Source organism: Mobula hypostoma, chromosome 4 (genome assembly GCF_963921235.1).
Source record: "Mobula hypostoma chromosome 4, sMobHyp1.1, whole genome shotgun sequence".
In the NCBI taxonomy this organism is placed as follows: Eukaryota; Metazoa; Chordata; class Chondrichthyes; order Myliobatiformes; family Myliobatidae; genus Mobula; species Mobula hypostoma.
The window spans coordinates 114,038,637-114,053,678 of NC_086100.1; the positions used below are offsets into that span (position 1 = coordinate 114,038,637).

A 15,042-nucleotide genomic window follows, 5' to 3' on the forward strand; every position below is an offset into this window, starting at 1 on the left:
TGATGAACCGTAAGAAGACAAAATAATGTTTCAGAGATAAATCGTGTGTGAATAATGATGCAAAACCAAGAAAGCAGCATTTTGCATATTTTGATGCTAGTCTACGGTTCATGAATGAAGTAATTATAACCAGTTTAAAACAAATTAAATTATACTTATTTATCAGGATCAAAGCTATTGTATTGATTATTGAGTGTGCACATTGTAAACATTCTGCTTTCATTTTCTCTTTTGCAGTCTGTTCCCAGTTTTCAAGGGGAGTTTATGCCATTTTTGGATTTTACGACAAGAAATCTGTGAATACGCTTACATCGTTCTGTGGAACCCTGCACGTTTCTTTTATCACTCCGAGCTTTCCTGCTGATGGCTTACACCAGTTTGTCATACAGATGAGACCAGATCTCAAGGGTGCTCTTCTCAGTTTGATTGAATATTACCAATGGGATAAGTTTGCTTATCTGTATGATAGTGACCGAGGTACATGTTTTTTTAAATATATATTCACTGTGGTAGCATTCTTAGTTTTGCCCTCCTGACGATGCAATGTTTATGCATGTAGGGTTCTGATGTGTTAAAAACAGCAGAGCATTTATACCCCCAGAGAGATACACTGACCCTGAAATGAACAATGTGGATTTTAGAATTAGACAGATATTCCAATATTTCATTCAATTATCTTTAAGACCATAGGAGCAGAATTAGGGCATTTGGCCTATCGAGTCTGCTCTCCCATTCAGTCATGGCTGATTATTTTTCCCTCCTCCTCAGCCCCACTCCCTGGCCTTCTCCTATAACATTTGATGCTGTGACCAATGAAGAACCTATCAATCTCTGCCTTAGGTACATCCAATGACCTGGCCTCCATAGCTGCCTGTGGTAACAAATTCCACAAGTTCACCACCCTCTGGCTAAAGACATTTCTCCGCAACTGGACACCCCGTCTCCTGAGGCTGTACCCTTTTTCCCTAGACTCCCTGACCATGGGAAACATCCTTTCCACATCTACTCTGTCTAGGCTTTTCAACATTTGAAAGGTTTCAATGAGATCCCTCCCCCCCCCCGCCATCCTTCTGAATTCCAGCGAGTACAGACTCCGAGACATCAAACATTCCTCAAATGATCACCCTTTCATGCCAGGAATCTATTCTGAATCCTCTCCAATCCCAGCACACCTTTTCTTAGATAAAGAGCCCAAAACTGTTCACAATACTCAAGGTGAGGCCTCACCAGTGCCTTATAAACTTTCAGTGAAACTTCCATGCTCTTATATTCTAGACCTCTTGAAATGAATGCTAACATTGCATTTGCCTTCCTTACCACCAACTCTACCTGCAAGTTAACCTTTAGAGTATTCTGCACAAGGACTCTCAAGTCCCTCTGCATCTCAGTACACGACTTTGGTAGAAGAAATTTTCCAACATTGTATTTCATCTAAAGATCATTCCAAACAAAAGAATTTAAATCTTCTGAAGCAAAGAAGATGTAGAAGAGAATGACTATTGTCTGTTTTGTTTTGAATAGGCTTGATGGTTAGGTTGCTGTTCCTTGCTTTATACAGTCTTTTGATTCCTCATCCTTCGAGGTCTGGAGAAATGGGAATGAGGTGGACCAATAAAGATGACCTCACTGTGATTCCCTAACCCAGTCCTTTACAAAGTGTGCAATCTGTCAAAAACTATTCATATTTGAGCAGTAAGACAGCTGTCCATCAGAGTGAAATGACCACCTCTAATTCCCTGCCACACAACTAGAATTTCCCTTCAGATAGGTTTGAACTCTGAACTGGTTTGAGTTCCAATTAACATCTATTGCTTCAGTGATTTCAGGAAAGATCGTGTCTAGAATGAGTCTGGGTAGGTTGTACATTCCAAGTAAACAATTTCAACTGCATACACAAATGTGAACCCAAAAAGTGAAAATTCTACTGTGTATGTAAATTGAACTATTAGTGGGACAGGTATAAATACTTTCTCACACAATTTTGCTTATCAAAATTGTATTGTATTGCATCAGCTATGAAATGGTTCCAGCTGGTTGAATGAGTTTAATTACTTGTCAAAAAGGGTAGTCACTAAGGTTACACATGAATTGGACCAACTTGTGTGAAATTCAGCAGTTTCTTTCATGTGTAACATGCCAAATCCCAGGAGCTGATAGAGCAGCACCAGAGACAGGGATGGAGGGCACGATGTGAGCCCATGGAGGTGGGGCGTAGTGGTTTTGCTGGCTGCCTGCTGTGCAGAACCTACCCTCTCTTTGGCATTAAGGGGGCTGCAAAGAAAAGAGCCATCAGGACCATCACAGAGGCTGATGAGCGAGCCTCCAGATGACTCTGGATCAAGAGGACACAGGCCAGTGCCTGACCAACCCTGGCTGGGTTGCTTAGGCAAGAGTGTCTGACATTGAAAGACCTGAAATACCTGATGACCTTAGTTACATAATTGATTCTATGTCCCAGTGCATCCAAGGATGTATCTCAGTATCCCAATGTAAAAACATGCATCAATAGCTGAATCAAAAAAATTGGTTTCATTGCCATTTCCTACTGAATTTGGGATAAAGATCCCAAAGCTGACACTTCAGCATAATCAGGGATTCCATTATATGTAAAGGATGCTCAAAATATCTTTTATTTTTCAATTCTGCGCCTCGCACATTTCTCAAGGGAGAAGTAGGCCGTGGGGCTTGAGCTAGACTGACAAACGGCATGCTTGGAGCTGGTCCATTAGTCTTTTTAAAGTGCCATGATGTAAAAGACAAAATGATTTAATTTTACAGGAACTATCAAATTTGCCTAATCCTTTCTATCAAAAATGAGTCGCAATAAATGATTGGACTATAGTAGAAATTTTTCTGTTCACTGTAGTCCAACAAAAAGGAAATCTACCATACTTCCCCAGTTTATCTTTGTGACTCTAGAGCTGCAACAATATAGTTGAGTTTGAAATGACCTATTTTGCCAGTTCTGCTATACTAAATCAGGAAAAGGGACAAAACTGGATGGATCTCATGGCATTGCCCATGTAGCAAATTCTCCCTCCGTCCAAATGACCTTGCAAGGTTTTCTCCAGAGATAACTGAGAACCAATGTCTAAATCATAGACCTGTTGCTATTACTAGTCAAACACAGTATTGTCTTATTCAAGGAATTAGTCCTTAATGACAAAGTGCCATAATCAACATAATTTCTGGCATTGTTCCTTCCCGCTACATGGACAGACCCACCAGCGTGGAATACAGAGGATGGCCCTGCAGTCTTCAGTGATGATTGCAAAACTAATGAGGTCTCTTGGCATCAGGTCAAAATTCCCAAGGAAACCTCCTCATGGTTACAACCTACTGGCCTCCTATATGGTGATATGTCATTCAACAGCTAATGGAAGGATTGGTTCTAGGAATGTTCTTTCCTCAAAACCAGGACACTAATGCTGAAGATAAGACTAAAGCATTCAGAGCCATGTTTAGTCAGAAGAGCCAAGTGGTTCATCTCCTGAGATCCCCATCATTACAAATGTCAGTTTCCAGTCAATTCAATCTACTCTATATCATATTAAGGAATAGCTAGGAGCAGTGGTTACAGCACAGATGATCGAACTGACGATCTGTGCTCCAGAACTAGCTGTACCTGAAGTCAAACCATTGTAGCTCAGCTACAGCAATACTGATATTGATTTGACAGTGTGGAAAATTGCCCAGTATGCCCTGAACAGAAAAAGTGACTAATTCAGTCCAGCAAATGCGAATGAGTACACAATCATCATTAACAGCGTGATGGAAAGTGTCATCGATTGTGGCACTTTCTCTCCAACAAACTGCTTGCCAATCCCCAGTTTGGATTTCACCAAGTTAATTAGATTTCATACAATATTTTAGATTTGGTTCAAACATAGGCCAATGAACTCAGGTGAGGCGAGTGTGACTTACCTTGACATCAGTGCAGCATTTGACTAATTTTAATTGGCAAAACTGAAATCGGTGGGCACGATGAGGAAAACACTTCAAGGCTCAAGAGTGGAAAATGGTTTTGGTTTTTAGAGATCAACCATCCTAGTTCCAATGCAACAGTTTCTTAAGTTATAAGCATAGCAACCTTCTCTTACTGGCCTTCCTTCCATTATTAGAACAGGAAGCAAAATGTTTACTGTTTACTTGCACAGTGTTCCATTCCATTCACAACTACTCAGCCAATGGACAGCCCACTCCTGCGTGGATAAACCCTAGGTGTGTACAGGTATTGATTGACGTGGCAAGAGACCTTCATAACACAGAATTTCCAAACAGTGCCCAGCTCCAACAAGAGGAAGAAGAAGAATAGTCCTTAACTCGGCATTGGAATTATCGAGGCACCGTCATGACGGTGTTTCTGTAGCAAGCTATTCTTGTTTTAACGAGGCAGAGTTGCTAGCTCGATGCTCAACCTGACCTGGATTCGAACTCGGGAACCTTCGCTCCAGAGTCCGGCGCTGATATCATTGCGCCACCAAACGGGATAGCTCCAACAAGAGAAAGTGTCTAATTACTCACCTTTACTATTCAGTAGCATTTTTGTCAATGAGCACCACATATGGAAGTAACAGTAATCAGCAGCTTATCTAGATGAGCCACAAATACTGTGGTTACAAGAGTAAATGAGAGTCTGGATGAACTTTACTTTCCTGCATGATGACCTCCAGTCTCTCCGAGGGACAAGATAAAAGTATGATGGGAGAGTACAGCACCAACAACATTCAGGAAACTGAATATCACTCAGGGCAGAGCAACCCATTGGATTGCCACCTCCTTCACCAGTCTCGGTATTCATTTCCTCATCGACGGCACAGTGACTGCGGGAGGTATCATATCAAAGATCAAAGTGCATTTACTATCAAAGTGTGTGTACATTATACAACCTTGAGATTCACTCCTAACAGGCAGCCACAAACCAAAGAGACCCAAAAGAACTTATTTAAAAAAAAACTGTCAAACACCTGCAGAAAGAAAAAAGAATTGTGCAAACGTCAAAACTAAGCAAATAGCTTCAGAAATAAGAGTTTTGAGAAAGACACGAAGCCAGAGCAGACCCCAGCCTCAGTTCAGTGCAGAGCAGAATAAACATCTACAACATCTGCAACATGGACTGCAGGTATCTGCCTAGGCTACAACAGCATCCTGAACCTGCCAGCCCCTAACACCAAAAAGTACACAGGCAGTAAACTCACATGTACACCGTCATCTGGGCCGTACCCTCCAGATATCCGGACCTGCCACTTGTTTTTTTTTGCACTACCTTACTTTCACTTTTCTATTTTCTATTTATGATTTATAATTTAAGTTTTTAATACTTACTATCGATTTGTAATCCAGGGAGAGCAAAGCGCAGAACCAAATATCGCTGTGATGATTGTACACTCTAGTATCAACTGTTTGGTGACACTAAAGTAAAGTAAAATTGAATATTCTCCTCCCGTGTCGCATACCATCCTGGCAGAAAGATGACCCTGCTTTTCAGTTCTGAATCTCTACACTCAACAACATCATGGAGAAGCCCTTTATCAGAGGGGCTACAGTGGTTCAAAAAGAACCACTTGCTACCATCTTATTAGGGGATGGGCAACGTACACTAGCCTTGTAAATACTACATAAGTTCTGAAAAGGGAATTGACTTCAATAGGAATAAATCCTTAGAATTCTGTAAATTTCCTGCTGTCTAAGAAGTTTAGTAAATCAGCTCTGTAGGAGAGGTGGTAACAGCTATTACATTTTACTGGGACATCATATAAAGCAAGCCATCACGTTGTTCATGATCTTCATGTCACAGACTAGACCCCACTTGGCATTGCGACTCTCCCGTAGTCAGAGGCCATGGTCTAGAGTTGGAGCTTTTTCTGGCATATAGGGATCTTGCTGATGCCAACCTGAAAAGTTCCACATCTGCTGAAAGAGAGGAAGAACTTGAAAGGAAAACATTTATTTTCAGAATTTAATACTGAACTTTAAAGGATTGTCAGGGTTAGAGAGAGAGAGAGGGGAAGAAGCCTTCAGCAGATGTGATCAGAAAGGAGGTTACCTGCCAGCAGCCAAGGAGCTACCATCAGCTTTCTCTTACTGAAGATTAGATGGAGTGATAAATAGGAAATCAGACCAGTTTTCTGAAAAATCCCTTTCCCCATCAAAAGCCTGGTAGAAGTAACCTGGCACTTTTTGACTGCCTTTGCCCCCAGCCATATCGAGATTGTTTTTTGTTTTCTGCCTCACTCACCTCCTGTACCACAAAAATCTGCCTTATAGGTTTATTTATTTAAAGGTACAGCGTGGAATAGGCCCTTCTGCCCTTTGAGCTGCACTGCCAGCAACCCACCAAGTTAACCCTAGCCTAATCACGGGACAATTGACAATGACTAATTAACCTACCAATTAGTACGCCTTCGGACTGTGAGAGGGAATCCATGCATTCCACCGGGAGGACGTAGAAACCCTTACAGAGGATGCCAGGATTGAACTCTGATTTCCAAACTCTGCCCTGAGCTATAATAGCATCATGCTAACTGCTATGCTGCCATCCCACCGAAAGAGTGGCAAATATCAACAACTGGCACCAACTGGGGCCAAGCATCTTTACAGTATTTAAAGGATAATTTAAAAAATTATCCTAGTTCTAGAAGAAAATTATGAAACTGGAAAATGATATACGCAAGTTTGATGGCATTAAAATAGACTCGACAATGATTCTGGCAGACCAACCCAAGAGAATATATGTTATCAGTAATTTTATTCAGAAATTATTTGAAAATGAGCATATTGTGTGACTGGATCTCTTTATCGCTAACTGCCGACGGGACATCAACCGTCTCGACTTCACCACACCTTGTCCCCATTCCAACCTCACTCCTTCGGAACGCTCTGCTCTCCACTCCCCCCGCACTAATCCTAACCTTATTATTAAACCCGCCGATAAGGGGGGTGCTGTTGTAGTCTGGCGCACTGACCTCTACCTTGCCGAGGCACAGCGACAACTCGTGGATACCTCCTCTTATTTACCCCTCGATCATGACCCCACTAAGGAGCACCAGGCCATTGTCTCCCACACCATCACCGACTTTATCCGCTCGGGGGATCTCCCATCCACTGCTACCAACAGTATAGTTCCCACATCCTGCACTTCCCGTTTCTACCTCCTACCCAAGATCCACAAACCTGCCTGTCCTGGCCGACCTATTGTCTCAGCTTGCTCCTGCCTCACCAAACTCGTTTCTGCATACCTCGACGCGGTTTTATCCCCCCTTGTTCAATCCCTTCCTACCTATGTCCGTGACACTTCTCACGCTCTTAAGCTTTTCGATGATTTTAAGTTCCCTGGCCCCCACCACTTTATTTTCACCATGGATGTCCAGTCCCTATATACTTCCATCCCTCATCAGGAAGGTCTCAAAGCTCTCCGCTTCTTTTTGGATTCCAGACCGAATCAGTTCCCCTCTACCACCACTCTGCTCCGTCTAGCGGAATTAGTCCTTATTCTTAATAATTTCTCCTTTGGCTCCTCCCACTTCCTCCAAACTAAAGGTGTAGCTATGGGCACCCGTATGGGTCCCAGCTATGCCTGCCTTTTTGTTGGGTTTGTGGAACAATCTATGTTCCGTGCCTATTCTGGTATCTGTCCCCCACTTTTCCTTCGCTACATCGACGACTGCATTGGCACTGCTTCCTGCACGCATGCTGAGCTCGTTGACTTTATTAACTTTGCCTCCAACTTTCACCCTGCCCTCAAGTTTACCTGGTCCATTTCCGACACCTCACTCCCCTTTCTAGATCTTTCTGTCTCTGTCTCTGGAGACAGCTTATCCACTGATGTCTACTATAAGCCTACTGACTCTCACAGCTATCTGGACTATTCCTCTTCTCACCCTGTCTCTTGCAAAAACGCCATCCCCTTCTCGCAATTCCGCCGTCTCCGCCGCATCTGCTCTCAGGATGAGGCTTTTCATTCTAGGACGAGGGAGATGTCCTCCTTTTTTAAAGAAAGGGGCTTCCCTTCCTCCACTATCAACTCTGCTCTCAAACGCATCTCCCCCATTTCACGTACATCTGCTCTCACTCCATCCTCCCGCCACCCCACTAGGAATAGGGTTCCCCTGGTCCTCACCTACCACCCCATCAGCCTCCGGGTCCAACATATTATTCTCCGTAACTTCCGCCACCTCCAACGGGATCCCACCACTAAGCACATCTTTCCCTCTCCGCCTCTCTCTGTTTTCCGCAGGGATCGCTCCCTACGCGACTCCCTTGTCCATTCGTCCCCCCCATCCCTCCCCACTGATCTCCCTCCTGGCACTTATCCTTGTAAGCGGAACAAGTGCTACACATGCCCTTACACTTCCTCCCTTACCACCATTCAGGGCCCCAAACAGTCCTTCCAGGTGAGGCGACACTTTACCTGTGAGTCGGCTGGGGTGATATACTGCGTCCGGTGCTCCCGATGTGGCCTTCTATATATTGGCGAGTCCCGACGCAGACTGGGAGACCGCTTTGCTGAACACCTATGCTCTGTCCGCCAGAGAAAGCAGGATCTCCCAGTGGCCACACATTTTAATTCCAAATCCCATTCCCATTCTGACATGTCTATCCATGGCCTCCTCTACTGTAAAGATGAAGCCACACTCAGGTTGGAGGAACAACACCTTATATTCCGTCTGGGTAGCCTCCAACCTGATGGCATGAACATCGACTTCTCTAACTTCCACTAATGCCCCACCTCCCCCTCGTACCCCAGCTGTTATTTATTTTTTATACACACATTCTTTCTCTCACTCTCCTTTTTCTCCCTCTGTCCCTCTGACTATACCCCTTGCCCATCCTCTGGTTCCCCCCCCGCCTTGTCTTTCTTCCCGGACCTCCTGTCCCATGATCCTCTCATATCCCCTTTTGCCTATCACCTGTCCAGCTCTCGGCTCTATCCCTCCCCCTCCTGTCTTCTCCTATCATTTTGGATCTTCCCCTCCCCCTCCCACTTTCAAATCCCTTACTCACTTTTCCTTCAGTTAGTCCTGATGAAGGGTCTCGACCTGAAACGTCGACTGCACCTCTTCCTAGAGATGCTGCTTGGCCTGCTGTGTTCACCAGCAACTTTGATGTGTGTTGCCTATATTGTGTGACTTGTTGTGGAATTGCTTGGTTGTTATCGACTGAGCTCAAGACCATGAATTTAACATGTTGGCTGTATTTTGTCACCTCTTTCCCCAAGGGTTGTCGGTGTTACAGGCCGTCCTGGATGCTGCTGCTGAAAACAAGTGGCAAGTCACAGCAATCAATGTCGGGAATATTAAAGACGACAGGAAAGATGAAGCCTACCGCTCACTTTTTCAGGACCTGGAAAATAAAAAGGAAAGACAAGTGATTCTTGACTGCGAACGTGACAAAGTTAATGACATCATGGAACAGGTGCCAAATATATTTTCTGAAGTCAGTACATTTGTTATTGCAAGACTTATTCTGTTAGTTTGCAATGAAAGCATCTGACTAACTGTCCACAACATGGAAAGTCCTCGTAACCAAAGTATTTGTTAAATTGTGCCATAAACAGGAAATGCCAATAGCTTTTTCGATGATAATTATTATAACAACATAAGAGATATACTTTGGTTAAATAGCTTTTCTCATTTGGGTACTGGTATTGATCATAGGTGGTGCCTGATCTGGGTTTACATATTTGAGGGTTAGGTACTCTAATGTTGGGTTAATCCCCATATGTGAAACAATCATCCACTCAAGGTGTGGATCCTGAGGTCAGTGGCCCTAAGAGAAATGTTGATTTGATGCTAGCTCTGTGATCTTAGACCTTAAAGCTCCAAATTTCTTAATTTGCCTGTCTGAGTTCAGCTGCAAATATCAGCACTATGACGTTCATTTATGAGTTCTGGACATAGCTGGAGCAATCAAATTAATTACCCATTTGAAACTCTCCAGAATGTGACCTAGTTTGCCCTCTGCTGTGTGGATCACGACAGCTGTTTCCAATGCAGGTAATTCATGGGTTGGACATCAAGTCAATACAAATTTTGATGAATGATGTTGACAGAAAGCAATAATATTTCCAATAGATGAACATGCAGATGTTCCCATCTGTCTACTGCTTTTGTCTTTCTTGATGGTGGACTCTAGCAGGACACTGCTGGGACAGCTGAGGTGAGCAACTACAATGTGCTTTGTAGATGGCATATACTGCATCTGTGGTATGCCATTTTAGGAGGATATGACTCCTCAGGCTATTGGATGGCGATATTCCGACAGCCCGATCTGCGGTAGGAGCAGGCCACGGCAATGAGGTTTCGCGCGGGTCAGTGACACTTGTTTAAAAGGAGAGCTTCGCGGGCATTCAGGCTCATTCCAACGGCCCAATCAGCAAGAGGAGCAAGCCACAGCAACGAGGTTTCTTGCGGGTCAGCAACACATGTTTAAAAGTATGGAAGGGATATTGTCGGGAGTAGGCAAGTGGTGAGAGTAGGAGTGTTAGGCTTTGGCTCGAAAGAGACGTTGGCTCTGGGTAAGCTTCTGTTAAGGTTCACTTTTTGTTTTCTCTTACCATACCTTGTGTAGTAAATGGATGTTGTGTGTTCTTCATGCTGGATGTTGGAGTCCTGGGAGACCCAGAGTCTTCCAGGGAACTACATCTGCACGAAGTGCATTCGGCTGCAGCTAACTTGGCAGAGGGGTGGGAACTGGAGTGAAGGGACTCAGGATAGGATGGATGGTAAAAAAGCAAAGATAGCGTGCAGTTAGACTGTCAGGAAGGGCAGGCAGATGATAGGACAGAATTGCAGCCAGCAAGGTGAGTATCAGTGCAAATGCCACACAAAATGTCATATCTCAATGCACAGAGTATAAGAAATAAGATGGATGATCTTGTTGCAATATTACAGATTGTCAAGTATGATATTGTGGCCATCACTGAATCGTGGCTGAAGGGTGGTTGCAGTGGGAGCTGAATGTCCTAGGTTACTCATTGTATCATTGTATAGGAAAGGCGGCAGAGGGGGTGGTGTGGCTCAGCTGATAAACAATGGCATCAAATCAGTAGAAAGATGTGACATAGGATAGGAAGATGTTTTATCCTTGTGGGTTGAGTTAAGAAACCGCAAGGGTAAATGGACCTGATGGCAATTGTATACAGGCCTCCCAACAGTAGCTGGGACGTGCACCACAGATTACTACAGGAAATAGAAAAGGCATGTCAAAAGGGTAATGTTATGATAGTCATTGGAGATTTCAACATGCAGTTGATTGGGAAAATCAGGTTGGAAATGGATCTCAAGGGAATGAGTTTGTTGAATGCCTATGAGATGGCTTTTTAGAGCAGTTTGTGATCGAGCCTACTAGGGGATCAGCTATACTGGATTGGGTGTTACTGTATGATTGAGTTCAACTTAAAATCTGACAGGGAGAAAGTAAAGTCTGACATAGCAGTATTTCAGTGGAGTAAAGGAAATCGCAGTGGTATGGGAGAGGAGTTGGCCAAAGTAAATTGGAAGGAGATGCTGGCAGGAGTGACAGCAGGGCAGCAATGACGTGAGTTTCTCAGAAAAGTGAGGAAGGTGCAGGATTGATGTATTCCGAAAACAAAGAAATACTCAAATGACAAAATGGTACAACTGTGGCTGACAAGGGAAGTCAAATCTACTGTAAAAGCAAAGGGGGGGGCGCAAAAATTAGTGGGAAGACGGAGGATTGGGAACCTTTTAAAACCCTACTAAGAGACTCATTAGGAGGGAAAAGATAAAATGTGAAAGCAAGCTAACAAACAATATCAAAGTGGATAGTAAAAGCTTTTTCAAGTACGTAAAAAATTAAAGAGATGAGAGTGGATATAGGACCACTAGAAAATGAGGCCGGAGAAATAGTAATGGGGGTGAAGGAGATGGCAGATGAACTAAATGAGTATTTTGTATTGGTCTTCACAGTGGAAGACACTAGCAGTGTGCCAGATGTTGAAGGGTGTGAGGAAAGAGAAGAGAGTGCAGTTACTATTACAAGGGAGAAGGTGTTCAAAAAGTTGAAAGACCTGAAAGTATATGCATCACCCGGACCAGACAAACATAGAACATAGAATTACGAAATCTACAGCACATTATAGGCCCCTTGACCCACAGTTTTATGCTGACCATGTAACCTACTCTAGAAACTGCCTAGAATTTCCCTACTGCATAGACCTCTGTTTTTTTTATGAATGCACCCTAGGGTTCTGAAAGAGGTAGTGATAGTCATAGTCATAGTCATACTTTATTGATCCCGAGGGAAATTGATTTTTGTTACAGTTGTCCCAACCAAGATTGGAGGTGCAATAGAGGTTGTAGAGGCATTAGTAATGATCTTCCAAAAAACATTGGACTCTGGCATGGTGCCAGAGGAAAATTGCAAATGTCACTCCACTCTTTAAGGAAGGAGGAAGGCAGCAGAAAGGAAACCGTAGACCAGTTAGCCTGACCTCAGTGGTTGGGAAGATGTTGGAGTCAATTGTTGAGGATGAGGTTACGGACTTGGTAACACAGGACAAAGTCAGTATGGTTCCCTTAAGGGGAAATCTTGCCTGACGAACCTGTTGGAATTCTTTGAGGAGATGACATGTAGGGTAGATAAAAGGGATGCAGTGGCTGTTGTATATTTGGACTTTCAAAAGGCCTTTGACAATGTGCCACACATGAGTTTGCTTACCAAGTTAAGAGCCCATGGTATTACAGGAAAGTTACTAGCATGGTCAGAGCATTGGCTAATTGGTAGGAGGCAGCTAGTGGGAATAAAATGGTCCTTTTCTGGTTGGCTGCCAGTGACTAGTGGTGTTCCGCAGAGGTTGGTTTTGGGACTGCTTCTTCTTATGCTGTATATCAATGATTTAGATGATGGAATAGATGGCTTTGTTGCCAAGTTTGCAGATGATACGAAGATTGGTGGAGGGGCAGGTACTGTTGAGGAAACAGGTAGGATGCAGGAGGACTTAGGTTAGGAGAATTGGCAAGAGAGTGGCACATGAAATACAATCTTTGGAAAATGCATTGTCGCGCACTTTAGTAGTAGAAATAAATGTGCAAACTATTTTCTAAATGGGGAGAAAATCCAAATTCTGAGATGCAAAGGGAATCAGGAGTCCTTGTCCAGAACGCGCTAAAGGTTAACTTGCAGGTAGAGTCAGTGGTAAGGAAGGCAAATGCCATTTTGGCATTCATTTCAAGAGGTCTAGAATACAAAAGCTCAGGCTTTAAAAGGCACTGGTGACACCTCACCTGGAATATTGTGAACAGTTTTTGTCTCCTTATCTAAGAAAAGATGTGCTGGCATTGGAGAGGGTTCACGCCAGGTTCACAAGGATGCATCTGGGAATGAAAGGGTTATCATATAAAGAATGTTTGATGGCTCTTGGTCTGTACTCGCTGGAATTTGGAAGGATGAGGGGGGATTTCATTGAAACATTTCAAGTGTTGAAAGGCCTAGACAGAGTAGATGTGGAAAGGATGTTTCCGATGTAGAGGAGTCTATTGATATTATTTGATATTGCTGGATCTGCACTAATCCAGGCAAGTTTTTCACACTCTTTACATGGGCTCCCAAATTTTACAAAGGCTTTGGATATCAGGAGGTGAGTCATTACCTCAGGATACCCATACACTCCGCAGTTCATAATTTTGTTCATCAACTTCCTGCTGGAAATGTAAAACCTTCTAATCCTTATTATCGTGTCCTCAACCCCATCCCAAATCTACTCATCTCATATACAACTCATTAATCAGCCAATCCCACAGAAAATCTGGGCAATAAATACAATGTTAAATTGTTTATTATTGTGATTTTTATGTTTGAAAAAAATTGTATTGGTTGGAGTTTCATTTCGCTTTCAGTAATTTGCTCTTCAGTATTAAGTGTTTTCAAAACAAATTAATTTCTGAATTTCTTCATCATAGGTCATAACAATCGGCAAACATGTTAAAGGATATCATTACATTCTTGCTAATTTGGTAGGTATCCAACATAATGTGCTAGAATCTTATGGTATAGTATGTCAAAGGACAGAAAAATTAAAATATTCTGTAAACCTGGGTCTTCTTGTCCTACCATGCTTGTATTTAACTCTGTGAAAGTAATTGCTTTGTAGCTTTGCTTATTTATCGTTGGTCCAGATTGCTTGAGGGAAATGTAGGTCTAAATACTGACTTCAAAGAAATAGTACAGAATCCTAGTGAGTCAAAAAAAATCCAAGAAAATTTAAAGATATTATTTTATCTATTAAGATCAAAATGTCTTGCCGAACCATATTAAAGTCAGCAAACATTTTCTGTTTATGTTGTTTGTATAATGCCCAGCTACTGAAGTACACACACTCGTTATGAGTATTTACAATATGAAATTCTCTTGAGGTTAAAGTGCCCCATTGAGAGTACTTTCAGTTTTGTGTAATAATTTGAAATAGCTCCTGAATGACTTCAAAAAGTACAAGCTGTAATTAATTCTTCCCATTTTTGTTTAGAATTCACCTTTTGAGTTGGAACTACAAATGAATCATCAATGTTATTAAATGGATCACTTTCACAGTCTAGACTATTACCTTAGACAAATCAAACTGCCAGAGGAATTCAAGTTGAGCAGCATCTGCGGGGAAAGGAACTGTGAAGGGTCTGGGTTGAAATCCTGCATCAGGACTGAGAGTGAAGAGGAAAGATAAGCAGTATAAAGAGGAGAGGAGAAGGGTTGAGAGGGGGACTGGTAGGAGATGGGTGGATCAAGGAGGGGTGAGGGATGATGAGGAAAGAGAGCCAGATGTGGGAGGGAGAGGGTGAAGGTGGACACATAGGCTGGAGGGGGGTGAAAGGGGACATAAAGTTCACTCATGCTGGAGTATGTTAAGAAAGGAGTTGACCATGGAAACTGTTGGAAGAGAGAAATGAAGGGCAGATGAAACCAGAAAGTGGAAGGGATTTGGTGGGTGGGTAGTAAGTGGATTGATCAACGATAGGAAGGGTGTGAGGAACATGGATGGAGGGCTAGATTGAGGGAGTGTGGGAAGGGCAGCACAAATGAGAGGAT

The 15,042-nt window shown here is 43.0% G+C and overlaps 1 protein-coding gene across 7 annotated transcripts in view; it reads left to right on the forward strand.

Annotated features, from left to right (window-relative positions):
* Positions 1 to 15,042, forward strand: part of gria2b (glutamate receptor, ionotropic, AMPA 2b) — a 142,032-nt gene that overhangs the window by 67,390 nt on the left and 59,600 nt on the right. For all 7 annotated transcript variants that reach the window (XM_063046396.1, XM_063046397.1, XM_063046399.1 and 4 more), the window contains 3 exons: positions 238 to 477; positions 9,218 to 9,414; positions 13,923 to 13,976. In XM_063046396.1, the coding sequence (XP_062902466.1) occupies positions 238 to 477; positions 9,218 to 9,414; positions 13,923 to 13,976 (491 nt within the window). The remainder of the gene's footprint in view (positions 1 to 237; positions 478 to 9,217; positions 9,415 to 13,922; positions 13,977 to 15,042) is intronic.